This window comes from Musa acuminata, chromosome BXJ2-11, assembly GCF_036884655.1.
Source record: "Musa acuminata AAA Group cultivar baxijiao chromosome BXJ2-11, Cavendish_Baxijiao_AAA, whole genome shotgun sequence".
Taxonomy (NCBI): Eukaryota; Viridiplantae; Streptophyta; class Magnoliopsida; order Zingiberales; family Musaceae; genus Musa; species Musa acuminata.
Genome location: NC_088348.1, coordinates 30,379,657 through 30,406,916, shown reverse-complemented (window position 1 = coordinate 30,406,916; position 27,260 = coordinate 30,379,657). Strand labels below are relative to the sequence as shown.

Here is a 27,260-nt window from a genome sequence, read left to right as displayed (position 1 = left end):
GACATGAGTTAAATAAGGGCAAGGGTCGCTTTGAGGTGATCTATGAGCTTACAAGGTTGTCCCAAGAGGGACTTGAGTGAGCTCGATTTCTTCGATGCCATGTACAACAAGTTAGTGTTGGGTAGAGATTTTCAACTCGACTTTTCTGACACTTCGATTAGTTTTGAGTGGGGACAACGATTTTTTCGAGATCCAAAATTTGATCCATATTAAACATCAAGAATCAATTTTTATACTTACCAAGCTTTCAGGATGTGACCATGATTGATAAAAACTACTAGTACTTCTTTTGATAGTATATGCATGCGGACAATCCCTCGATACGATCCCCGTGGCATGGGTCAATTGGTACAATCTCATAAGGTATAGGTTAGATGATACGATCTCGTAAGGCACGGGTGGATTGGTATGATTTTCCACGAGGCAATGTAGAGCCATACACCACCTGCAATGCCACGCTAGCAGAGAAGGATCAAGATGGTGTCAACTATCAACTCAGTCGTCTGCTATGTCAAGTAAATGTTTCGTTGTCTTCTACGTCAACTCCTTGATCACGATTGATATCTTAATATTTCCCCAAAGTTTGAACAACCAATCAGATTAAAATGTCGATGCAAAGCAAATAATTGAACATGAAATTGCGCCCCATAACTCATAGTAACGAGAGGCATGAATGCCATTATCATTACAATTACAATGGATTACACATCAATCGGACAGGATTTAAAATGGAATCGCCTATGGGTGCTCGACAGAACCCGTGAAATCGTCTGAAACACAAGGAAAGAAATAAGTGCACATATGTACGGGTCGTGCGAGTTCCATTTCCTCCAACCCGGACAGCTACTGTTCCTTCCCGTGGAAACCGCGTACCAGCAGCAGCAGTAGTAGTCGTGAAGCGATGGCTCCTCCTCCCTCAGCTGTCCCACCTAAACCGCGTCAGTTGCAGTTTGGCAAACGTCTGTGGGCTTAGGATTCTTCCCTTTCTGTTCTTATCGATCTTATCGAGCTGTCCTTACTACCTCTCCTTTTTGCAGCTCTCACGATGCAATTATTTTTCTTGAGGTATTAATCCCATTCATGTATAGGGCTCAGACTGCTGAACTGCAATCGAGTCGATCAAGACATATCGGCAAAATCCAAAGCAATGTGGTTGTCTTCCGCGGGCCAGCTTTTCGCTTACTTGGGAAGACGGCCTCAGCGACTCATCACCCAACCATCCGTACACATCGCATCCCTCCACACCACCACCAACCAACGCCATTCTTCGACGCGTAGAAATCGACTGATGATTGGGAAGAGATGAGATAGTCGTGGTCGGCCACTGTTCCAATCTTTTATCCGCCGAGTGTGTTGACCGCCGAGCGCAAACCCATTGATCTCATTGACTGCCAAAACCTTAAGCTACGAGTTGCAGGCGTAGCCGGCAACACGCATCGAGTACAAGTGTGTGGCTTTTCTTTCGAGGTAGGAAGAGACGACAGGGTGTCAAAACACGCAGCTTCGACGCCACGAGTTACAGCGTACAGCACGCGGTTTGCAGGCATCTTCTTCTTCCTTCTTTCCTCCGATTAATATGGGCTTATGTTCGACATCATTTGGGCCTAAAAAGTGTCATTCCTCTGAAAAAGTAGTATTGCCTGTAAAGGAAGCTAAATGTTAAAGCAGATAAAAAATGCAAGTTTTGCTGTACACTGTGAACAAGGAAACAGAACATGCTACATACACTAACTTGCCTATAAAGCCTCTTTAAGACACAAACCCAATTCCAAGTCGAGTCTTGTCTTGGTAGAGGCTGTGGAGGAAACTAGCACACCACCGTCTCTTTCTCTTCTGCTGTTCTTTCCCCCCCCCCCCGCCCCCCTCATCTGAGCCAAATCTGTCGATCTGTTACTCTTCTTCCAAGCAAAGCTGTTGTTTTTCTGGTTTGTTCTCTCGTTATAACCCTTTGCCCCTCTTCTCCCGTCACTGCTCGTAGCCAATCCGTGGGATCGATAGGGCTTAGAGCGGCACCGGCCATGTCCACCGTCGACGTCGAGAGGGGCGCCGCCGCCGCAAGTGGGAAGACCAGGGGAGCCGTGGCCAACGGCTACCGCATCCCGGGGAACTACCAGTCGCAGTTCTACTACGATCCCGGGGCGTCGGTGGAGCGGGAGTGGACGTCGTGGATCGTGCCCCTGGTCGTGGTGGCGAACGTCGCCATGTTTGTGGCCACGATGTACATCAACAACTGCCCTGGCCACCGGAACATCTACGGTTCCTGTGTCGCCGGATTCCTCCACCGGTTCTCCTTCCAGCCCCTCCGCGAGAACCCCCTCTTCGGGCCCTCGTCCTCGACGTACGTCCCTGTTTCCGTACCCGTCTCACTCTTTCCTTGTTCAATCGATGATAAATTTGCGATTTGTTTGGCTCTGACTGCACATACGTGATAGATCTGGAAGGAAGAGGGTAATTTAACAAGATAAATGCACCCTATTTCTTCAAATTTTTAGGAAAAAAGACAAATTTGAAGTCAAGCTGACTTTTTTTTCCCCATTTTTTGAAGATCCTTATTCCTTCTCATGTTTTCTCTTTTCTGTAGAAATTGAGTGCTTTTTGGTGTTCATTATGTCCTGTTTTTGGATGGACAACAACTTGTGGGAAATAAATATTCGCCCATTTTCTTATTAACTACCACCAAATTCGCTTTCAATATCTGCTTGTTTAATGGGTGGTAGCACGAGATCAAAATTCTCTCCGCTGCTTGCTTATTTCAATGGCTGCATTCTTCTACTGCTAATTCTGGTCTAGAATGCATGGCCAACAGCTAAAGAGGCTTCAAGTGATTCATGTGAACTTTTTGGCAGGCCATATTTGCAGAGGACTAACAATTTAGCTGTGGCTAGAATCAGGCTGCTGAAATTGATATCCTTGACAAGCGATGGTCATGACATCCACTGGATAGCCTCCTGATCTTCCATATTTATAGATGAAATCGGCTCATTACATCCTTCTAACCGCATCTCTCTTTCTCGCTGCTATCAGCATTAACCAAAGAATCTTATCATCAATGTTTGCTCTTCATGGATGTTTGTATTCCAAGTGGTGCTGATTTTTTATGAAGAGCATGTCTTTAGTGCCTTAGTGTAATTAGGCATACAAGTATATGGGAAAGTGTTCACTCACACTTGGATCTGTTTCTCGTTTGACTTGCCAGATTGCAGAAGTTGGGTGCTCTAGAATGGGACAAGGTGGTCCACCAGCATCAAGGATGGCGGCTTGTGACTTGCATGTGGTTGCATGCTGGTCTTATACATCTTCTAGCAAACATGCTAAGCCTGGTTTTTATTGGGATTCGCCTTGAACAGCAATTTGGATTTGGTAAGCACTATGTTAGATGTATTTTATGCATTGTGAGATCTTTTTTGTTTCATATTTTTAGTTCATATTGTGATATCATTCCCGGGCTAAAGCTTCTATGACCGTCTTTGCAGTCCGGATTGGTATAATATACCTACTTTCTGGATTAGGTGGTAGCATTCTGTCATCTCTTTTCATCAGGAATAGTATTTCTGTTGGTGCCTCCGGTGCTTTGTTCGGACTTCTTGGAGCAATGCTGTCAGAACTAATCACAAACTGGACCATTTATACAAACAAGGTACAAGTCAATTTATTTAGCTCACATTGTCTGTGGCATATTCTTTCTTTACAAATTATCTGATACATAGTTTTTTCTTGGCATTTTCTTTTGTAGGCTGCTGCTATGTTAACTCTATTGGTCATCATTGTGATCAACTTGGCTGTTGGAATATTACCACATGTTGATAATTATGCACACATTGGAGGATTTTTGACAGGTTTTCTCCTTGGCTTTGTGTTGTTGCTCCAACCTCGGTTGGGTTGGTTGGAACGCCGCAATCTGCCTCCTGCAGATAGGGTTAAATCGAAATATATCGCATACCAGTACATATTAGGGGTGATCGCACTGGTTTTGCTAGTTGCTGGGTAAGCATTTTCTCACTAAAGCTTTGCTAATTTCAATTTCCCATGCATGTTAGAGATATTAAAATCAGCACTTTGCTTGTATTATTAGACTCCTTGTAATGGATGAATTTGATGTTTCTGCGGCAAAACCGTGACTCACCACTGGCTTATTCGAGTTGATGATCCACACATTTCATTGTGGTTTACTTGGAACACAAACACACCCAAATTCTAGTGATTTAGGTTATCACCTAGAGTGAACTGGGAACATTGAAGATCATGATTAACGTATTATTGATTTGGATATTTTACAAAGTGATTTAACCTAGCGAAAACCAAGTTGGTTATATATATGTAGCCACTACCAGGTAGAATTAGAAATACCAGGGGATTACCATAGGACAGTCAAGCATAGTTGTTTACATGTTAGCGGTCAGCTTTCAGAAAATATTTGACATTCACTCTAAAATGCCATGAAAATTAATTAGGCAATCCACAAACTCATTAACTCTAGCAGAAAGTTAGGCACTCATTAAAAATTAGGTTGATTGGAATGCCTGCAAGTATACATCTCATTACTTTGGACCTTGAAAAGATGGATAATAAAGAAGCAATGAGAAACTCAGATGACTTTGATGCTTGTGTGGTTGATGTACGTGACGGTCAAACTTCTGCTGTCAATTGATTTTCTTATCTCATCCTGTAATTACAAGAAGCAAATTGACATGATGACTGCTGACGTCAAAAGCGGAGGACAAATAAACATGAAAAGTAGGAGCCAGATGGCGAGAAATGGATAGCTGTCTCCAAACCTTGAGCTAGAGTTAGGGTTGTAACAATAGAGATCTTTCAAGAAATCATGTATGATTTTAGAAATGGCATTTTAATGAACTGAGAACTCCGCAGGAGTTTTAAATTGAATTTATATAGTTATTGAATTTTTCGCAAGTTATTAAGGATGCAATAACTGTTTTTAGTTCTATAGATTTTTCTGTTCATTTGAATTTTATATGACACTCGTATCTGAATTTATTCTGTTACATGATAAAAATAGTATTGAAATTAAATGTTGGGAGCCATGAGTTACCCATGTTAATGCATGTGCAAATCTAGGTTACAACTCACTGTCCATTTGATCCATGAAATCAAGGTTAGAATTTTAGCAACTGATGCTTTCTTGACTACTTTGTTTATGATTGCGATTATTTTGAGAACAAATATAAAGTTGTTGCTGAGGAAGTAGATTGATGCTCACATCTGAATCGATGCTCTTACTTTTTTCGCCAGATTTATTGTTGGCTTGGTAATGCTATTCCGAGGAGTGAATGGGAATGATCATTGTCACTGGTGTCACTACCTGAGTTGTGTGCCGACGTCTCGATGGAATTGCGGAAACTGAAGAAAGAAGAACTTGGCGACAGGAGTAATGCCTAGATTTTTTATGTTTCTTCTGTAAAATTCATCAGACATTTATACTTGAGTGTTATCCTATGTTCCAGTTATTTGTTCATGGTTACAAGCAGATCGAGATTGATTACCGGATATTGGAGTGATTGACTACAAGTTCTACCATCACATGGAATTTGATGTAATTTCATGGTCTACGATTCTTCCAACGGATTCCCAGACATTTTTATTGTCGTGTATGAGTGTAGGATCCAAGTCACTTTTGCATTCAAATTTACAACCACCAAATCTATGCGGAGATGAATCATCCAAACGCTTTGCCTCAGATTACAACCTTGAAAGCACCTTCAATCTTAATGGCTTATTAAACTAGCTATAAAATCATCACCTAAATTGGACAGGACGAATGTCACTGGCAAATCATTGTAAAAGCCAATAACACATGACTTGTTTTGTTATCATTAATCATAACACAAAGGAAACATCGATCACTCTATCAACAAAACTTCATTTAAAATTCAACCAGTAAAAAGTTCCTAACCTAATCCAATTGATTGAAGTCCTTCTAGCTAAGTTATAAAAGAACAAAAAAGAGAAAAGCGGGAGGCAACAAACTGTGCAGAAGGATTTACGTGGTTGATCCAAGAATCATTGGTTGTATATCATTTGTGTGCACGAGCCTGTCATGTTTATATTGCAACTGAGACTTATGCTTCCAGTACGCCTCTATGATTAGTTCATCTTTGATTAGTACATGAGTTGCGGCTGGGTTGTACATGAAACAAGCTTAGAGGCACCGAAATGAGAGAGAAGTCACCTCTCTCTCTCTCTCTCTCTCTCTCTCTCTCTCTCACATCTTTGAATTCATTTACACCTTAATCACCTCTCTCTCTCACATCTTTGAATTCATTTACACCTTAATCTTTTTTTAGTTGATTTGGATAGAACTAGAACTTTCAATTTAAATTTTAATTCTAGGAATCGGATCCAAACTATCATTTCCTGATTTCGATTAATTTAAGTTTAATAGGTGTTGGTGGCCCTCCATGTTCATTGCATGGCAAAAAGCAACGTAATGCGAGCCAATTGCTGTCCCCAAGACAGAAGAATCCCTACCATTAAAAGTACAGTTCCTCTAATGCTCCATTTTCCACTCAGATGTCGCACATGACAGTCTCTATCAGGCAGCTGTAGTTAACCTAAATGGTTTGCATGGCCCAAGATCGTCACTTCCCACAAGCTCTTCAGTGTTTGACCTCTAACAAAGTCTGTCATGTTACATCAAAAACACGTTAGCTTGTCTAATAATCGATGTGTCTTGGACCATTCAAATATGGCGTCTGTAGCCATGGGCAAGACACACTTTATTCTGTGTCCTGGTCGAGGAGCACCCTGCACCAACAAGGACAAAAACAAGGAAGACAGAGACTCTCAACCACTCTTCCTTCTGTCAACAGAGAGATGTATGGCGATGAGAGATTAGAAGAGTTGGCAGACCCACAATTCTGCTATTATTGCTGCTGAAATATCGAATAGCATGATGATAAGAAACCTCAAATCCTCATCAAATGGAATATGCAAGCTAGAGATTCACTTTCTACTGTTAATGTCAGCTCCACAAAATTATAGGCTGAAAGAAATATAGAAAATGAATGCTAGGCAGATCCGTTTGGCTGTTCTTGGTTTTGGTCTGGTGCTGTCCAATACGTCTTCACCACCACAAGAAGCTTCTCCCTCTGATGCGGGCCGTCTTCGTGATCGGCGATTTCGCTATCCCATCTCATTCCATCCGTGACGCTCTTGATCTTAATTAAGACATCGACGTCGTCCCTAACGATCACCGTCCCCTCGGGCCTAAGGATTCGATCCATCTCCAACAGTATGTCTTCCATTTCACATCTGTGCAGCAGAAACCAGCACTGTAACTTGGAACCAAGGCAGAGGTAGAACTGAGAAGAGCAGAATTATAATCCTCTGTACCTGCCCTTGTAGAGACTGAACACCCAATCTGCATGAAGGAGATCATATGTCCTCGGGTATGTAGACATTGCCTCGCACCTGCAATGAATTGACATGTAGCAGCAGAAGCGCATGAGACCGGCGGTAGACAACTCGGTTTGATTGGAACTCACCAGTCCTGATAGGTTCCGATCAGCCCGCGCTCGTAGATGACTCCGAGTGTGTTGGTGTTGGCCGCGGTCGGGACGACGTTCATGACCCAAACTGGGTCATCAATTAGGGCGGCAGCAAACCCACCAAACTTAGCGTTCATGTCGAGCAGATTCCGATATCTACCCTTCTGCCCCAGCTGGTTGATCACTGTCCTGTAGTACCCGAGTCTCTTCTTCCATAGCTCGGTGTCTTGCCTAAACGTTTCTGGTGTAACTCCATCCGGGCTTCCACTAGCAATCCTTGGTGGCACCGCCGTCAGTCTCTCGGGCCACTTCTTCAGTTCCCCGCCGGCGATCTCTCTGATGCCGGTCACCTCGGGCAGGGGTGTGATGCAAGTCTCCATCTTGGTATACCAAGCGGCGTCAGGATTCTGACCTTGGCAGAACTGCGGTGACTTGATGACCTTCCTACTGGCTTTGCAGTGGATGTGATTGGTTGGTTTCTGCCAAACTGCAATGTCTTCCTTCTCCCTCAGCTTCTTCCAGCAGAGGCTCCTGGCGACGGCTTCGATGACAGATTGCTCGGCGCTCAAGTCCGCCTCGGTTCTCTTCCACCCCTTCCACTGCCGCTTCCAGTTGATCGGCGGTCCCGACAGGATCCAGTAGCCACCAGGTCGCAAGACGCGGTCGACTTCGATCAAGTACTGCCCATCTGTTTGCATATATTAACCAAACTTCTAAGAGCGAGATGGCAAAGAAGGAGGATTCAGAGGTGAAAGGAGTGGATATGGTTACCGTAGAGATGCCATGGGATGAGGCACCGAGAGCAATGAGCCATGTCGAACGCCCTGGAGGGGTAGGGGAGGCGGTTGGAGGCGAGCACACCGATCATGGCTGGGACGCCGCGCTCCAGCGCGAACTGGACTTGGGCCTCGTGGGAGTCCCTCGGCGCAAAGGACATCGTTAGAATGTTGCGTGATAGAAGGTAAGCTCCCCAGCTCGCCACCTGCACTCGCCGTGGCCAAATAAACGAAGTCAGGAGACACAGCCTCGAGAGTCACCATTGCTACCGAGAAGAAGGTTGGTGAGTTGCTATGGCACGTACGAGTCACCGAGTTGACTCGGCGAACCAGCACCTCAACAACGAGAGTTGACTTTGACTCACGAGTGAATCCGATGAAGAACACTAGTGGAAACGAAGCAGAAATCCCGCCAATTTTGAAGTAAAAAGAAGGTAATTTTTGGTGCTATATTTTTTTATTGAACAGATTGGATGAAATTATCAATCAAATTGCTGGTTGATTGACGACAGAAATACCACTCCACGCTCACAAAACGAGATCTTTTTCTCTTCTTTATGCCCAAAATCCAAGCTTTAGCGGGGAATCGGGTTGACTGCCCCGATCCCACTGCCACGTTGGTCACTGAAGCAAGAGGAGCCGATGAGAACATGGGAAGAAGGAGAGCAGTTGGGAACACTCACCCCGCAGCCGGTGTCTATGGCCGTCCGGATGGACCCATCACGCAGCGGAATGAGCCGGTCGATGTCGTCGATGTACGCGTCGGCGCCGTCCGGGAACATGGTTCCTCCGCCGGGGAACAGGAACTTGTCCCTGTCGACCCGGATCCAGTTTTGGACCGCCTTCTCGACCGTGAGCTCATTGTGCGGCACGTTCGCGAACCACGCGGCGTCCCTGCTTGCCGGCCACGGGAATGGGTTCCTGTACCCCGCCGGCGCCGGGACCAGGCACTTGAGGAGCTCCCCCTTCTCCGGGCAGTGCCGCTCCCGGTAGATCAGCCGGTCGCGGTCGAACCGCAGCGACCGGTCCCGGTCCTCGCAGGGCGTGTACTCGGAGTACTTTGCGTCGCAGGCGGTGAACTCCCGCGCCGCCGGTATCGCCGCGTCGGACTCGTCGGCCGCGTGGTGTGCGGCGAAGTCCAGCGTCGGCGCGCCGCCTACGACGAACGAGGCGTCGGTGGCCTTCCTGTCGCAGGAGATAGCGGTAAGTACTGTGGCGCCACCGATGTGCTGCCAGATGCCGAGCAAGTACGAGGCGGAGCAGAACATGGCGACGACGACCAGGGGAACGAAGTTAATCCGCTTCCAACATGGCTGGCACAGCTTCCACACGTCGGAGTAGGGTTTTGCCCCGCCCCCCATCCTCATAAACCACCAAAAAGGCGTCACCTTTGGTACTCTGGACTATCACCGAAGACGAAGAGAATAGTGACAGAAGAAAGATGAAGAGAGGGAGGAGTGAAGTAGGCAAATGTTTCCGTCAATAAAGAAAGCTTGTTCCTTCAGAAAGAAATATGATATGTTGAGGGTTGCTTGGATGCATGTGAGAGAAGGGCGACTACCCAAGAACAAGTGGCATTACAATAAGGCAGCGATGCCTTCTCCGGTAGAATTTCGGGCTTAACGATTTCGGTGGGACATGGGGGAATGCTTATGTGGGTGAGTCCATCTGGAATTATTAGCTTATCAGCTCAGGGGATACCTGGGCACGGAGACGCCGCTGCCGATGGACTCTGGACATCACTTGGGAGCAGAAGGAATTGGTAGTGGCAGAAAGAGAGCGAGAGAGAGAGAGGGCGGCTGAGCTGCATGCCATTATGGTCCATTCTCTGGGACAAGCGGAAAGGAGGTGGGAGTCGACTTGGTAAGTGGAGTTCCTGTCCTGCCTGCTCTTAGGTTGGTTTGGGCAGCTCTTTTGCGTGCACATATGCATGCATGGTTGGTAAGTCTCAGGGTTGGCAGCTTCAGCTCAGCCTTCTCAAACCATTGATGTGAGATAACTGGTTTTTATATGATTGATTAGGTATTCTTCTTACCTCGTGGAAGATGACTGTCAACCTGGCCCCGATCATCCCTGAACCAGATTTTATATGATTGATTAGGTATTCTTCTTACCTCGTGGAAGATGACCGTCAACCTGGCCTCGATCATCCCTGAACCAGATCGAACCTTGTTCATCTCTTTAGATAAAACCTCAACCCTACTACTACTACTGCAGCTTCTACGACTGAGGGGGTGAGCTTAACGAGTCAAATATCTAATGTAGCGCTCCCCACGACACAGTGACTCCATCAAGACTCGCTCATTGGGTTACTGGTCAGACAGACTATGAGTCAACTGATCAATTTACATGTCTAACAAATATTAAAGTAAAACATAATTACAAAAATATGCTAAATAAATAATAAGATTTATGATTAATAATGTGTGAGATCAATCATTTATGTAGATTTTTAGCTAACTTTTCGATCTATAGAAGAAATATTCTCTAAGCGAAAATTTTATGGTAGACTACTAGAAAAGCTAGGAAAAATAATTTTACCGATAGGATAAATTTTCTCTCTTGTTAATTGTTGTCCTACGGAGGACATTCTAAATATATCAGGTGATTGGTGATGTTTTTATATAATGTATCTTGAGCATTTCACTCTTCGATCAGAATATTTAGTTTTACATTGATTAAAGAGTAGAAGAATCAATGGTTTATAAGCCTCTCGAGTCATTCTTATCCTCAGAAGTACTTTTTGAAGTTCATGAGTTTCGAAATATAAAATCATACAGATATATTCAAAATAAATAATTACTCATGAATCTATGAAATCTTACAACCAAATATTAACTTACAACATATTATATGTATATATATATTATTTATTGACTGCTGTCAGGTGCTCATTGACATGGCCGCAGCTCTTCTAAATATTCTTCTAGCAAGTTGATAGAGCATCTTATTTACGGGCAAGGATGAGATGGTCCATGATGCTGCTACCTAGTGAGGGTGGGGGAACTCAAAATGGATTCGTTAAATTTATGGACTCCAAAATGAATCTATGAAGCTGCTTATCCTATTACCATTGAGGGTTGGCAATGAACTGACTGATAGAACCAAGTTCCTGGTGTATTTTTGTTCCCAATTTTTTGGGGATGATACCGATCCCTGACATGTAACTTTTGTTTTGAATGCTCGTGGTGTTAGTTTGGCAAGTCCCATAGTCCGATATCGGGAAAATCAGGCTTGTTATCTCATATTGAAACTATAAATAAGGATTTGCACTTTGAAGTTAGATGCACCACGAGTGGTACCACAAGAAATGTTAGGATCGAGAGCACTAAGAGGGGGGGGGGGGGGGGTGAATTAGTGCAGCGGAAATCTTTCAGCGATTAAAACCGAAAGCTGCGTTCGTTCGATAAAGCCGATTCTAAGATTACTTAAGATTTAGCACAGTTTACGTCTAAATGCAGTTTGCGTCTAAACAGAGTTTGCGTCTAAACACAGTTTACGTCTAAACGCAGTTTTACGTCTAAATGCAGTTTGCGTCTAAACGCAGTTTGCGTCTAAACGCAGTTTACGTCTAAACGCAGTTTTACGTCTAAATGCAGTTTGCGTCTAAACACAGTTTGCGTCTAAACGCAGTTTACGTCTAAACGCAGTTTTACGTCTAAACGCAGTTTGCGTCTAAACGCAGTTTTACGTCTAAACGCAGTTTGCGTCTAAATGCAGTTTTACGTCTAAACGCAGTTTGCGTCTAAACGTAGTTTTACATCTAAACGCAGTTTGCGTCTAAACGTTGATTCTTTGAGATGCGTTTTATAAATGTGCAGAAGGCAGTTTGCAGTTATAAATGAAGTCAAAGCGTAAACGAAAACTACAATGTAATGATCGTACGAAAACACTGATTTACGTCTAAAGGCAGTTTTGGAAAGATCAGAACTTAGAAACTCGTTCGTAAAAGCGCAGAGGGCAGTAGCTATGTAGGAGGTTTGCAGTAATGATAAAGTGCTCAAAGTAAAAGCAAACCAGAGATTTAGAGTGGTTCGGTCAGTCTTGACCTACTCCACTTTTGGCTTCCTCCACCGACGAGGTCACCAACGTCAACTAGAGGCCTTCCTTCAATAGGCGAAGGCCAACTGCCCTTTTACAGTTTCTCTCCTTTTGACAGGCTCAGGAGACAACCTTTACAGAGCTTTTCTCTCCTCTCTTTACAACTCAAAGCTTGAAGAACAGAGGAAGGAGAACTTTAGGACTTAACAACAATTTCGAGCTCTTAGAATCACAGAAAAGATCAAGAATTCGGTGTAGGTCTGTGTATTTTTAGTGCTGAATGGGTGGGGCATTTATAGGCCCCAATTTGGAGCTCAAAACGATCAAATCCCGGAATTCCGGGATCAGGCGGTTGCACCTCCTGACTGGAGCGGTTGCACCGCCTGGCAGAGCTTGAAGACTGAGCCCAGGCGGTTGCACCTCTCTATCAGGGGCGGTTGCATCGCCTGAGTGTGGCTCGGAGACTGAGCCCCAAGCGGTGCCACCTCCTGACTGAGGCGGTTGCACCGCCTGCCAGAGCTCGAAGACCGAGCTCAGGCGGTGCTACCTCTCTGTCAGGAGAGGTTGCACCGCCCAGTCTCGCTCGGAGGCTGAGCCCCAAGCGGTGCCACCTCTTGGCTAGGGCGGTTGCACCGCCCAGTCTCCCTGGGAGGCTTAGCCCAGGCGGTGCTACCTCCTGGCTTGGGCGGTTGCACCTCCTGGTGCAATCAGGGTCCGAATGGGTAGCTCCATTCGGCCCAATTTTGGTTTTTCAGGGGCCCAAATGCCCCAAGATTAAGCTAATGGGATCACCTCCCATTTCCAACTTAATCAACGTGCTAACTACGATTAATTCTAAGACAATTTCTGCAGCTTTGCTTCGGTGCGTCAATCGCTTCTTCCGGCGAGTTTCCGGCGAACTTCCGTTGATCATCCGATGAACCCTCGGTGATGCTCCTGCGGACTTCCGGCAAACTCCTGGACTTTGCGACGATCCACTTGGCGAGTTCCGACGAGCTTCGCTTGGAAAGCTCCTGGACTTCTCGGATCTGTTCCCGCAGAACCTCCGACGACTGTCCGAACTTCCGTCGAACTCTCGAACTCCCAACGTGATCATTGACTTGACTCCGGTGCAACTCTTGCTGCTTGTCTATCGTAGTTAATCCTGCACACTTATCTCAACACATAGATTAGACAACAAATGACAATTGACTTTATCATCAAAATCCGAGATTCAACAATCTCCCCCTTTTTGATGATGACAATCAATTGATAATGGAGTTATCCTTAACTCCCCCTGTCTATATGCCATAATTGAGATAAGTCAACCTTGAATTCAAAACCTAAGAATTCAAGTGACATATTGATAAGTTAAATCATTTGAACTTATCAATACTCCCATCATGATTCGCATCATGATGTATCTCTCTGAAGATGATGTCAAGCCTTGACATCCATTTTCAGTTTTCATATAACAAGTTTGAATGATGGTAATAGTAACAATTCATCATATAGTTGGATATCAACATGTAAATCTAAGATTTTGATATCATGATGTACACATATCAAATATTTTAACAAGTATTGCATTTCTTCATATGGTGAGATATCACTTCAGGGCATAATGCAAATTATAGCATCTGTTCATGTATCTCTTGGTGATGCAAGCATGGCATAGTCATAGCATTAATTCATATATTTCTCGGTGATGGCATAATCATCAATTCATATATTTCTAGCATCAATTCATATATTTCTCCCCCTTTGTCATCAACAAAAAGCATGGTAGTTGTGATACCAGGAAAATATAAGCAAGCATATAGAGGAAGGCATGATACATAGATTGCTTTGAATACTTCTTCCCCTTTTTTGTTATAATCTTTTGTACAAGTAAAGATATTTCAAGATGGAATTAATACGCAGGAATCACTTCATCAAATCTATTTCAGAAATATGTTTTTCATAAAAGTGTACGAGAAAATCTGACTTATAGCATTCGGTCAAGATTATGCTACAGACTTTCAAATATAATCATGAAGACAAAACACATGTTATGTAATGGCAATCAAGTGATTTGATCATTCACTAAAGTCCGAAAAAATAGTTTTAACTAGTTTGCCTATTCGGACACATCAATATTCCTAAGAAAATGATACCATAAAAAATCCGAGATACATTTACCATAAGGCACAAGACATATGTTTACCATGAGAGATGTTTACAACCATATCAAGGATTAAGACAAAGCACATCATGGTGAGTAACATAAGGAGTTTACAACAACAACAGATGTTCATACAAGTTCATTTATGAGGTGGAAAATTAAAGTGCATAAACAAGGAGTCAAATTGACTATGAATTTGCTGCAGCTCAGATAGGATTTGATCTTGTCGTTGTTCAATCCGTTCTTATCTCTGTTCGAATCGGTCCATCCGAATCCCAATATCTTCGACGGATGATGTATGAGTTTGCTCAAGTGGATGTGTTTCCTCAAAGGGACAGATCGGAGGAGATTGGGTACCCCTAAATAATGGTGTTTCCGGTTCTGGTTCAGGTTGAGGGGGATCAGTTCTTCTCGGCATTCTAACCCAGTTACCGTTTCTATAATAACATCTTAGTCGGTGAAGTAGATTTTTGTTTATTATGCTAAATCTATCTACTTTTATTACTTCTTCTTCCGGTGGTATTAAAATATCGTAAGCTTTGATTATTCTAGTGATTATACCACCATATGGGAGCATCATGTCTTTCTTAGATAGTTCTAACATGTTTTGTTGGATAAGATAACCAAGACAGATGTCATGTCCTTTCATGATCAAATACATAGTTCCTAGTTCTAATTGACTCACTTCATCATGATGGTATTGTTTAGGAAGAATTATGCTAGTCAGGATATGATGAAGTACCTTAGTATTTAAAGGCAGTAGATGTTCACAACTTTTAGGAACAAATGCTAAGTTGGGATTGGCAAAGATTGTTCCTAAAGCTTCAACATAGGATGTTCCAATAGTTTCATCATCCCATGATCCTCTAAAGTAAAGTCCTATGCTTTTCATTGGAATGCCTATCATATCACAAATGAATCTATCCGTGATTGAGATGTGTTGTCCTAAGAGATAGGTGGACATTCTTTCTTCATCATCTATTTGTATGTTATTGTAAAACAATCTAACGAGTCTTGGATAGATGGGTTCGTTAATTTGCAGAATTGGAAGTAGATCTAGGTTTGCAAACCAATGGATAGTCTCTAAGTCTCTTAGTTCATTCAGATCTACGTATTTTCCTTTATTGACACTCCTAAGTTCGAAAGAGGAGAATTTTTCAGCATGGTTTTTCGAATCAAAAAGGGTGAGATCAAAGTCTTCTACTAATCTCCTCTTTCCCTTGTCCCTTGAGGATCTTCTAGATCTCATAACTACTGCTGTTTAGAGGGATAATGATAAGCAAGGGTAAATGAATGAAAAAATAGAGTTTAAGGGATTCTTAGAGAGTACCTTAGTGAAATCTTCAAGAGGGAAGGATTGTTGATGTTTTGCTCCGAAATGTGGGGTATTTGGGATGCTAAACGGGTTGAAATGGGGATGGAGGAAGCTTGGAAGAGTAGAGGAGGGAAGGGAGTGAGTTGGTGTCGGTTTCACCGCCGGCCCTAGCTCGGGTTAAAAAGAAGCAGAGTTGCGGGCGGTTGCACCTCTGGCTGGAGCGGTGCAACCGCTTGCAGCCCGTGACTACTGGAGGTGCCACCGCCAGCTGGGGAGGTGCCACTGCCTGCTAGGGAGGTGCCACCGCCTGTAGGCAGTGTGCACTTTTGTTCTGATCAGCGTGATTTGATCTGGGAGTTTTTGTCTTAAGAAGAATTTTCATTTAGGGCGATTAACCTTTTTTTTTTACATGATTACATATGAGTTTTTATTTTAAGGCAAAGACTCTTGTACGATCAAGATAGATCTTTTAACGTGCATACTCCCAATGTCGTACATATGTTTGTTTATGATAGTTTGTTCAAGTTGGTAACCCTTTCAAGTTCATGACATACTTAGTTTCTTGGATTCGAAGATGATTAATGGATGAAATTGACGGGTTTGAAGATCAAGGGGATATGTGAATTTGGGAATCATACGTTTCTAAAAAAGCACGTCAAATAAGGTTGTATCTAAATTGCATTTGTGATTTCATAATTTTCACTTGTTATTTAAGCATTGCGAGTTCCTTGGATCAAGACTATAGAGAATCAAGGAGCAAAATATTATTTCTTGCTCCAGCCTAATGTTTTTTTTTATTATTATTTTATAGAAAGGGATGATTTTTAGGTACCCATTTGCTTTTGGGTGCCTCACAAATAGATCTACATTGTCTATCATGTTGCATAGAATTTATCATGGTTCCTTTAGGAACCCAAATCAATTTGTTTGGACTAATTTTCTTGAATGGACAAAAAGGCGTCTTGTGTCCAATTTTGCAATAAAAGTTGCATTTGTTTTGATGTCGAACATGTAAAATGGAGCCTTTTATGAAGGTGGTTGGATTTTGGTGAGGACTTCTCACAAACCCAATTCCACTCCTTTTGGGAACATGACCCTTATTTATTAGGATCATGTTTAATGACTTGCTACCAACCTCGAATTTCTTCAAGGTGTCCTTAAGTAGCATGTTTTCCTTTTGGAAGGTTTCTAGATCATGGCATTTTATACATGAGCTTAAACTATCATGAAGTTCAGCTTTTAACTTATCGAAATTACAAATAAGACTATCATGCTCCTTTTTTAGCAGTTTGTACTTTCTACTAATAGTCTTACATTCATCAAACAATTCATGAAAGGCATTTAATAATTCATCAAATGATAAATCTGCATCTATTAAATTTGTTACCTCATCTCCGATGGCCATTAAGGCATAATGAGCAACTTGCTCGGTGTTGGACTCCTCTTCTTCGGACGCGCTCGAGTCATCCCATGTTGCTTGAAGTGCCTTCTTCTTTGATGTTCTCCTTTTAACTTGGGGACAATCACTCTTGTAGTGTCCCGGCTTTTTGCATTCATAGCAAATAACTTGGTCCTTCTTGGGTTCAAGTTTATTTTTTGCATCATTCTTAAACTTGTTTCTTTTAAAGAATTTTTTAAATTTTCTTGTTAGAAGTGTCAAGTCATCATCACAGTCCTCATCACTTGAGTTTTCTCTCAAGTGGCATTCTGAAGTTTTAAGTGCCATATCCTTCCTGTTCTTTGGAAGGATGTATTCTTGCTCTTCATGAGCTTTACACGTCATTTCGTAGGTCATTAACGACCCGATTAGTTCCTCAAGAGGGAAGTTGCGCAGATCTTTTGCCTCTTGAATAGCAGTAACTTTAGGATCCCAACTCTTAGGAAGGGATCTTAGTATCTTATTTACGAGCTCAAAATCCGAAAAGCTTTTTCCGAGTCCTTTTAGACCGTTGACGACATCCGTAAAACGGGTAAACATGTCGCCAATGGTTTCACTCGGTTTCATTCGGAAAAGTTCGAAAGAATGTAATAGCAGATTGATCTTTGACTCTTTCACTCTACTTGTGCCTTCGTGAGTCACTTCGAGTGTGTGCCAAATATCAAATGCGGTTTCACAAGTTGAAACACGGTTAAACTCGTTTTTGTCAAGTGCACAAAATAAGGCATTCATAGCCTTTGCATTAAGAGCGAAAGCCTTCTTCTCCAATTCATTCCAATCGATCATTGGAAGAGAAGACTTCGAAAATCCGTTTTCGACAAGATTCCATAGTTCAAAATCCATAGAAATAAGAAAGATCCTCATTCGGGTCTTCCAGTAGGTGTAGTCCGTCCCACTGAACATGGGTGGACGTGTAATAGAATGCCCCTCTTGGTTTCCGGCATACGCCATCTCTCTTGGGTTTTAATCTGTTAGAGAGTAAACCCCGCTCTGATACCAACTATTAGGATCGAGAGCACTAAGAGGGGGGGGGGGGGTGAATTAGTGCAGCGGAAATCTTTCAGCGATTAAAACCGAAAGCTGCGTTCGTTCGATAAAGCCGATTCTAAGATTACTTAAGATTTAGCACAGTTTACGTCTAAATGCAGTTTGCGTCTAAACACAGTTTGCGTCTAAACACAGTTTACGTCTAAACGCAGTTTTACGTCTAACTGCAGTTTGTGTCTAAACGCAGTTTGCGTCTAAACGCAGTTTACGTCTAAACACAATTTTACGTCTAAATGCAGTTTGCGTCTAAACACAGTTTGCGTCTAAACGCAGTTTACGTCTAAACGCAGTTTTACGTCTAAACGCAGTTTGCGTCTAAATGCAGTTTTACGTCTAAACGCAGTTTGCGTCTAAACGCAGTTTTACGTCTAAACGCAGTTTGCGTCTAAACGCAGTTTTACGTCTAAACGCAGTTTGCGTCTAAACGTTGATTCTTTGAGATGCGTTTTATAAATGCGTAGAAGGCAGTTTACAGTTATAAATGAAGTCAAAGCGTAAACGAAAACTGCAATGTAATGATCGTACGAAAACACCGATTTACGTCTAAAGGCAGTTTTGGAAAGATCAGAACTTAGAAACTCGTTCGTAAAAGCGCAGAGGGCAGTAGCTATGTAGGAGGTTTGCAGTAATGATAAAGTGCTCAAAGTAAAAGCAAACCAGAGATTTAGAGTGGTTCGGTCAGTCTTGACCTACTCCACTTTTGGCTTCCTCCACCGACGAGGTCACCGACGTCAACTAGAGGCCTTCCTTCAATAGGCGAAGGCCAACTGCCCTTTTACAGTTTCTCTCATTTTGACAGGCTCAGGAGACAACCTTTATAGAGCTTTTCTCTCCTCTCTTTACAACTCAAAGCTTGAAGAACAGAGGAAGGAGAACTTTAGGACTTAACAACAATTTCGAGCTCTTAGAATCACAGAAAAGATCAAGAATTCGGTGTAGGTCTGTGTATTTTCAGTGCTGAATGGGTGGGGTATTTATAGGCCCCAACCCAGGTGGCACCGCCTGGGGCTCAGCCTCCCAGGGAGACTGGAGCGGTTGCACCGCCTGGCAGAGCTCGAAGACTGAGCCCAGGCGGTTGCACCTCTCTATCAGGGGCGGTTGCACCGCCTGAGTCTGGCTCGGAGACTGAGGCCCAAGCGGTGCCACCTCCTGACTGAGGCGGTTGCACCGCCTGCCAGAGCTCGAAGACCGAGCTCAGGCGGTGCTACCTCTCTGTCAGGAGAGGTTGCACCGCCCAGTCTCGCTCGGAGGCTGAGCCCCAGGCGGTGCCACCTCCTGGCTAGGGCGGTTGCACCGCCCAGTCTCCCTGGGAGGCTTAGCCCAGGCGGTGCTACCTCCTGGCTTGGGCGGTTGCACCTCTTGGTGCAATCAGGGCCCGAATGGGTAGCTCCATTCGACCCAATTTTGGTTTTTCAAGGGCCCAAATGCCCCAAGATTAAGCTAATGGGATCACCTCCCATTTCCAACTTAATCAACGTGCTAACTACGATTAATTCTAAGACAATTTCTGCAGCTTTGCTTCGGTGCGTCAATCGCTTCTTCCGGCGAGTTTCCGGCGAACTTCCGTTAATCATCCGATGAACCCTCGGTGATGCTCCTGCGGACTTCCGGCAAACTCCTGGACTTTGCGACGATCCACTTGGCGAGTTCCGACGAGCTTCGCTTGGAAAGCTCCTGGACTTCTCGGATCTGTTCCCGCAAAACCTCCGACGACTGTCCGAACTTCCGTCGAACTCTCGAACTCCCAACGTGATTATTGACTTGACTCCGGTGCAACTCCTGCTGCTTGTCTATCGTAGTTAATCCTGCACACTTATCTCAACACATAGATTAGACAACAAATGACAATTGACTTCATCATCAAAATCCGAGATTCAACAAGAAAAACCTAAGTGTTTGCTTTGGGTTTAAGTCCATACTCAGTTAAATAATTTGGGCTTATAGTTGAGGTTTTTCTTGTTTAGTATTTTTGGGTGTTTTATGGCCTAGGAACATCTTCCTAAGACATTTGTAATAGTCCCTCTTTTATAGTAGTGATTTGCTCCTCATTCGTCCGTCGATATAGGTCAATTGGCCGAACCACGTAAATTTGGTGTTCTTGTCGCTTTTATTCTTTCTGCTTTATTGTCTTTGTCGAGTTACCAAAATTACCCTTTGATAAATTTCCTGGGGCTAGCTCTAACAAACTGGTATCAGAGCCTGGTTTCGGGATCTTTTGGCAATGATGACAATAACAAAGATTATTGTTGAGAAATTCGATAGAAATGTCAACTTCGGCATGTGGCAACTCAAGATGGAGGCAATTCTGGTTCAAGATGGAGTTGATTTGACACTACAGGGAGTTGAGAACATTCCAGATGATACGTTAAAGGAAGATCTTGCGGGTATGGATAAGAAGACCCGATCCAGCATTATTTTAAATCTCTCTGATGAGGTTTTACGGGAGGTAGCTATGGAGACTATGACTAAGAGCATGTGGGACAAGCTTAAAGACTTGTATACGAAGAGGACAGTAGAGAATCGTCTCTACTTAAAGCAGAGTTTGTATATGCTTCGGATGACTGAAGGTACATCTATACTCTCACATCTTGATAAGTTTGATTTCTTGGTTATGGATTTGGAGAATATAGATGCAAAAATTGATGATGAGGATAAGGCCATGTTACTTTTGTGTTCTCTTTCTCAATCTTTTAAGCATTTCCGTGATACTATGATTTATGGAAAAGAAATAATTTCATATCAGGAAATTAAATCTATACTAAAATCTAAATAGCAGATAGACAGGAATATCACTGGGGAAAGTAGAGAGAATTAGGTTGAAGGTCTGGTTGTTAGGGGGAGAACAGATAAAAGGGAATTTGACAGTAGTAGATCTAAATCTAGATCTAAATCCAGACATAGAAATTTGGAATGCAGATATTGTCATAAAATAGGGCACATTAAAGCTGATTGCTTTAAATTAAAAAAATAAATTAAATCAAAAGGAAAAATTTGTTGAGAAAACTATTGAATCCGCTGAAGCTAGTATAGCAACCGATGAGAATGTTGTAATTATTTTCTCTGCTATTGATGACAGGACGAGGTCTAAAAATGAATGGATTTTAGATTCTGGTTGTTCTTATCACATGTATCCTAATAGAGATTTGTTTTCCACATATGAATCTTGTAATGGTGGAATTGTTTTGATGGGCAATAATGCAGCATGTGATGTTGTTGGTAGAGGAACAATCCAAATTAAAATACATGATAGTATTGTGAGGTCGCTCACTAATGTTAGACATGTTCCTGATTTTAAAAAAAATCTTATCTCTTTAGGCACCCTAGAGGCCATTGGGTGTAAATACACAACTGAAGGTGGAGTTATGAAAGTTTCCAGAAATGCTCTTGTTGTTATGAAAGCTTGTAGGTCTGGTAGCTTATATATTATGCAGGGAACTACTATCACAGGCTCGATTGTAGTCTCGTCATCATCATTGTCTGATTCTGACATCACCAAATTATGGCATATGCGTTTGGGTCATATGAGCGAAAAATGTTTTGAGTATATTGAGCAAAAGGAGTCTACTTTGCGGACAGAGTATTGGGCCACTGGATTTTTGTGAAAACTGCATTTTTGGAAAATAGAAAAGAGTAAGCTTCAATTCTCCGACAGTTCACAAAACAAATGGTACTCTTGACTATATTCATTCAGACCTTTGGGGTCCAGCTCATGTTCAGGGTGGTGCTAGATATATGTTGACTTTCATTGACGATTATTCCAGGAAAGTTTGGTTTATTTTTTGAAGCATAAAAATGATGTTTTTCCAACCTTTAAACAATGGAAGGCTTTGATTGAGAAGTAAACAGGTAAACAGATTAAGCGGCTTCGAACATATAATGGCATGGAATTTTGTGAAGGTGACTTTAATGAATTTTACAAAAATGAAGGAATCATTCGGCATCGCACTGTTAGGATGACAGCTCAGCAAAATGGTATGGCCAAACGTATGAACAAAACACTTTTGGAGAGAGCAAGGTGTATGATCTCAAATGCAGGGTTGACAAAGGACTTTTGGGCAAAGACGATTAATATGGCCTGTTACGTTGTCAACCGCTCTTCTTCTACGACACTTAACTTTAAAACTCTAAAGGAAGTTTGGTCAGGCACTCCTGCTGATTACTCTGATTTAAAAATTTTTGGGTGTCTAGCACACATGCATATAAATGAAGGAAAATTAGAGCCTCGAGCTAAAAAATGTATTTTCCTTTGGTATGTTTCTGGGGTGAAAAGATACTGGTATTCTGATCCCAAATCCCCAAAATTTGTAATAAGTAGAGATGTTACTTTTGATGAATTGTCTATGTTATCTTCTAAAGAGGAATCTACTAGTTGTACAAATGATAGTGCGCAGAAGCAGGTGGAGCTTGAGATTAGTAGTTCAGATTCTTTTAAGTCGAACTCTTCTACTCAAAGAATGCTAGTAGATGGTCCCGAGTCTACTGAGGCAGATGATACAGAGGAAGAGCAATATTCCATAGCCAAGGATAGACCACGGAAAGATATTCGACCACCACAAAGATATGCAAATTTGTTTGCATATGCTTTATCTGTTGCAGAAGAAACAAGTGAAGTTTGTGAGCCTACTTCCTACTCAGATGCAGTTTCTTCTGATAATTCCGCTAAGTGGTTGATCGCGATGAATGAAGAAATTGAATCTCTCAATCAAAATAGAACTTGGGATCCTGTGAAGCCGCCTTCGGGTAAGAAAATTGTTGGATGCAAATAAGATACTATTGCTGAGAGAAAAGTCATTGTTCAGAAAATTCATACGAAGGACAGTCCAACTGATATGCTTACGAAGCCTCTTCCGATTTACAAGTTCAAATAGTGCTTTGACTTGGTTGGTGTTCATTATTGATGATTGCCCGTTGGGGCTTTTATGAAGAAGGTGAAAGATTTGTTAGTTTGGCAAGTCTCATAGTCCCACATCGGGAAAATCAGGCTTGTTATCTCATATTGGAACTATAAATAAGGATTTGAACTTTGAAGTTAGATGCACCACAAGTGGCACCACAAGAAAAACCTAAGTGTTTGCTTTGGGTTTAAGTCTATACTCAATTAAATAGTTTGGGCTTATAGTTGAGGTTTTTCTTGTTTTATGGCCTAGGAACATCTTCCTAAGGCATTTGTAATAGTCTCCTTTTTATAGTAGTGTTTGCCGTGGATATAGGTCAATTGACCGAATCACGTAAATCTGGTGTTCTTGTCACTTTTATTATTTCCGCTTTATTGTCTTTGTCGGGTTACCAAAATTACCCTTTGGTAAATTTTCTTGGGCTAGCTCCAAAAGGTCAAAATGTGATTTAGAAGCTCAATTTAGATACGCGAATAAAGCAATGAGAGAGAGAGAGAGAGAGAGAGATATGGCTTGGTAGAATATGATCAATCACTTGGACACGTTTTTATTGTTATTATTATGGATATTTTTCTTCCATATTCTTCAATTTGATGAATTTATAGTTTTTTCATGTTTTTAGTAAGTGGAATAAAGTTATCAATCAATTAGCAAATCATGCTAAGTGTTCTAAATTTAGTCATTTCTAACGATCCGATTGGCCCTTCGATTGATTTATCAATATATTTTAATTCAACAACAATAAAAAAAACATGAAATTATTTTAAATATTTTATGTAATTCCAATAAAATGGACTACATGAATGTCAACACGACATATGCCAATTCCAAGCTTTAGAAGGATACAATATATATCCATCCAAGAAAACAAAAAACTATCCACTTTCGAAACTAATCTTGTAAATGCACCATTCAACGACAAGGAACAAAACGCAGTTTTACGTCTAAACGTAGTTTACGTCTAAATACTGATTCTGAAGATACTGAACTTTGAGATGCGTTTTATAAATGCGCAGAAGGCAGTTTGCAGTTATAAATGGAGTCAAAACGTAAACGTAAACTGAAATGTAATGATCGTACGAAAACACCGATTTACGTCTAAAGGCAGATTCGGAAAGATCAGAACTTAGAAACTCGTTCGTAAAAGCGCAGAGGGCAGTAGCTATGTAGGAGGTTTGCAGTAATGATAAAGTGCTCAAAGTAAAAGCAAACCAGAGATTTAGAGTGGTTTGGTCAGTCTTGACCTACTCCACTTTTGGCTTCCTCCACCGACGAGGTCACCGACGTCAACTAGAGGCCTTCCTTCAATAGGCGAAGGCCAACTACCCTTTTACAGTTTCACTCCTTTTGACGGGCTCAGGAGACAACCCTTACAGAACCTTTCTCTCCTCTCTTTACAACTCAAAACTTGAAGAACAGAGGGAGGAGAACTTTAGGACTTTTACAACAATTTTGAGCTCTAAGAATCACAGAAAAGATCAAGATTTCGGTGTATATCTCTATCTTTTCAGTGCTGAATGGGTGGGGTATTTATAGGCCCCAACCCAATTCAAATTTGGAGCTCAAAACGATCAAATCCCGGAATTCCGGGATCAGGCGGTTGCACCTCCTGACTGGAGAGGTTGCACCGCCTGGTAGAGCTCGAAGACTAAGCCCAGGCGGTTGCACCTCTCTGTCAAGGGCGGTTGCACCGCCTGAGTCGGCCTCGGTGACTGAGCCCCAGGCGGTGCCACCTCATGACTGAGACGGTTGCACCTCCTGCCAGAGCTCGAAGACCGAGCTCAGGCGGTGCTACCTCTCTGTCAGGGGAGGTTGCATCGCCCAATCTCCCTCGGAGACTAAGCCCAGGCGGTGCCACCTCCTGCCTGGGGCGGTTGCACCGCCCACCTTCGCTGGGAGATCTTCTCCTGGGCGGTGCCACCTCCAACCCTGGCGGTGCCACCTCTTACACTATTTCGGCTCACTTGGTTTGGCTCCAAACTTGGCCCAAACCAGTCTGAACTTGGGCCTAATTGGCCCCTACTTAGGTTATAGGATTAACACCTAATCCTAACCCTAATTAATATGCTAACTATGAATTTAAAGACATTTTCTAAGCTATTACAAAGTCCGCAAGTCAAGACTTCTTCTGGCGAGCTTCCGGTAAACTTCCGACGGCCTTCCGATGAACTCTCGGAAACCATTCTACGGACTTCCGGCAAGCTCCTAGACTTCACGATTTGATCTAGCGAGTTCCAACGAGCTTCTTCGGCAAGCTCCGATCTTTCTCGGCGAGCTCCGCGAACTTCCAACGAACCTTCCGGCGAGCTTCCGAAAAACCCTTCGGCAAGCTCCCAACTCATTCTCGGCTAGTTCCGGTAGCATTCCCGACGAACCTTCGGACTTCCGTCGAACTCTCGAACTTGCAAAAAATCCTTCGCGCTTGACTTCGACACTTTGTTTCGCTTTATGTCTTCATCGTTATCATAGTTAATCCTGCATAATTAAAACAAACTTCGATCGAGACAATTAATCCTAAGCAATTAACCAAGTTGTCCGGCATGTCATTGGTCTCTCGACGCTTTGTCCGATTCTTCGACGCATCGTCTTCTCCTACAGCCTATTGCCCAATCGGCCAGTTGACTCCGCAACTCCGATATCCTTGGCACAATACCCGCGCTTCTTGGCCCGATGCCCGAGTCCACGACCCGAAGCCTTCTGTCGATACGTTGACCGATCCACCGGCCCGACGTCCAATCTTCTGACATGTTCCTTCGGCACAACATGATTTTCCTGCTTTAATTGTCTCATCCTAATCGAAGCATCCTGCGTCACTCAAACCGCAGATTAAATCATAAACATATATCAAGTAGTTTCATCATCAAAATACGAGATTCAACAATCTCCCCCTTTTTTATGATGACAACCACTTGATGACGGAGTTAAACTTAACTCCCGGAGTTTAAACAAACTCCCCCTATCAATATGCCATATTGATAGAACCTTGAATTCAAACTGAATTCAAGTCATTGCAATATTCCTCATGAATACTTGCAACACGTCATCATGAACTTATGCATAAACTTATGCATAACATGTCATGTCATCAACATACTTCTCCCCCTTTGTCATCAACAAAAAGGAGAAGTACCACAATCAAGTGTTTGTGATATTAGTTCAACTGATTGCATGAAAAACATAATATCAAGTTTTATCATCATGCAAGTTTGCTATTATCAAATATCAACATGTAAAATTGCGATGTAAGCTTTTGATATCATAACGCAAACATTTCAAGTGTTTATCAATTGTAGCATTTCATCACATGGTAAGATATCAACGTGTAAAATTACAATACAAGTTCTTGATATCTTAACGCATGATGCAAACATGGCATGATGCAAGTTTGGCAATCATAGCATCAATTCATATATCTCTTAACGATGCAAGCATTGCAAATATGGCAATCATATCAATTCATATATCTCTTGATGATGCAAGTATAGCATTAGTGTTCATAGCATCAATTCATATATTTCTCCCGTTTTCTCATCAACAAAACGAAGAACGATATAAACAAATTTTTAGCATAATTACTTGTAATTATTCATGTCATAACTATTAAAATATCTTCAAGGATTCTATATGATCGTACTCATACAAAGAACTACAACCAATTATATCTCAACATAAATTTTGGACCGATCAATTTTATTCTTTATTATTCGATTATATATCTCAATCGAAATGTATTAACTTTTTTGTAACAATAGGTAAGTCGAGAAGATTTGCCATATAAAAAAAAAATTCATGACATGCTATCGTTTATATATCGAAACATAAAATTTATCAAACTATGCATTAATACTAAGATCCGATTAAAGGATTCAATTCATTTAGTATGATCGATTTGATCATGACATCATCGATTAAACAAGTGTAATAATTACACTTGCCTTATTATTTTTATGATCCATGTTAAATTATGCATTGAGGCCTTCGGTCATTTACACTCACTTTGTCTTCTATTATTGTTGAAATGATATTTTATATATAACTTTGTCTTTTAGTTACCTAATTCATGTTGTTAAGATATAATTTGGAATACTTTAATGGCGATA

At 42.2% G+C, this 27,260-nt stretch overlaps 2 protein-coding genes across 2 annotated transcripts; one reads left to right on the top strand and one right to left on the bottom strand.

Moving 5' to 3' along the window:
* Window positions 1–1,833: 1,833 nt before the first annotated feature.
* LOC135626750 (RHOMBOID-like protein 2) lies at window positions 1,834–5,535 on the top strand. Its single transcript, XM_065132330.1, has 5 exons — window positions 1,834–2,338; window positions 3,197–3,360; window positions 3,474–3,637; window positions 3,734–3,984; window positions 5,251–5,535. Exons 1-5 carry the CDS (start codon window positions 2,019–2,021, stop codon window positions 5,360–5,362), a joined length of 1,011 nt encoding a protein of 336 aa, XP_064988402.1. The 5' UTR covers window positions 1,834–2,018; the 3' UTR covers window positions 5,363–5,535.
* A 1,323-nt stretch (window positions 5,536–6,858) lies between these two features.
* Window positions 6,859–9,797, bottom strand: LOC135627309 (probable methyltransferase PMT15). The gene is made up of 5 exons (XM_065133357.1): window positions 8,965–9,797; window positions 8,277–8,487; window positions 7,503–8,193; window positions 7,351–7,428; window positions 6,859–7,269 (listed from the first exon to the last, which is right to left on the bottom strand). The coding sequence occupies exons 1-5, from the start codon at window positions 9,646–9,648 to the stop codon at window positions 7,026–7,028; spliced, it is 1,908 nt and encodes a 635-aa protein (XP_064989429.1). The 5' UTR covers window positions 9,649–9,797; the 3' UTR covers window positions 6,859–7,025.
* Window positions 9,798–27,260: the final 17,463 nt, after the last annotated feature.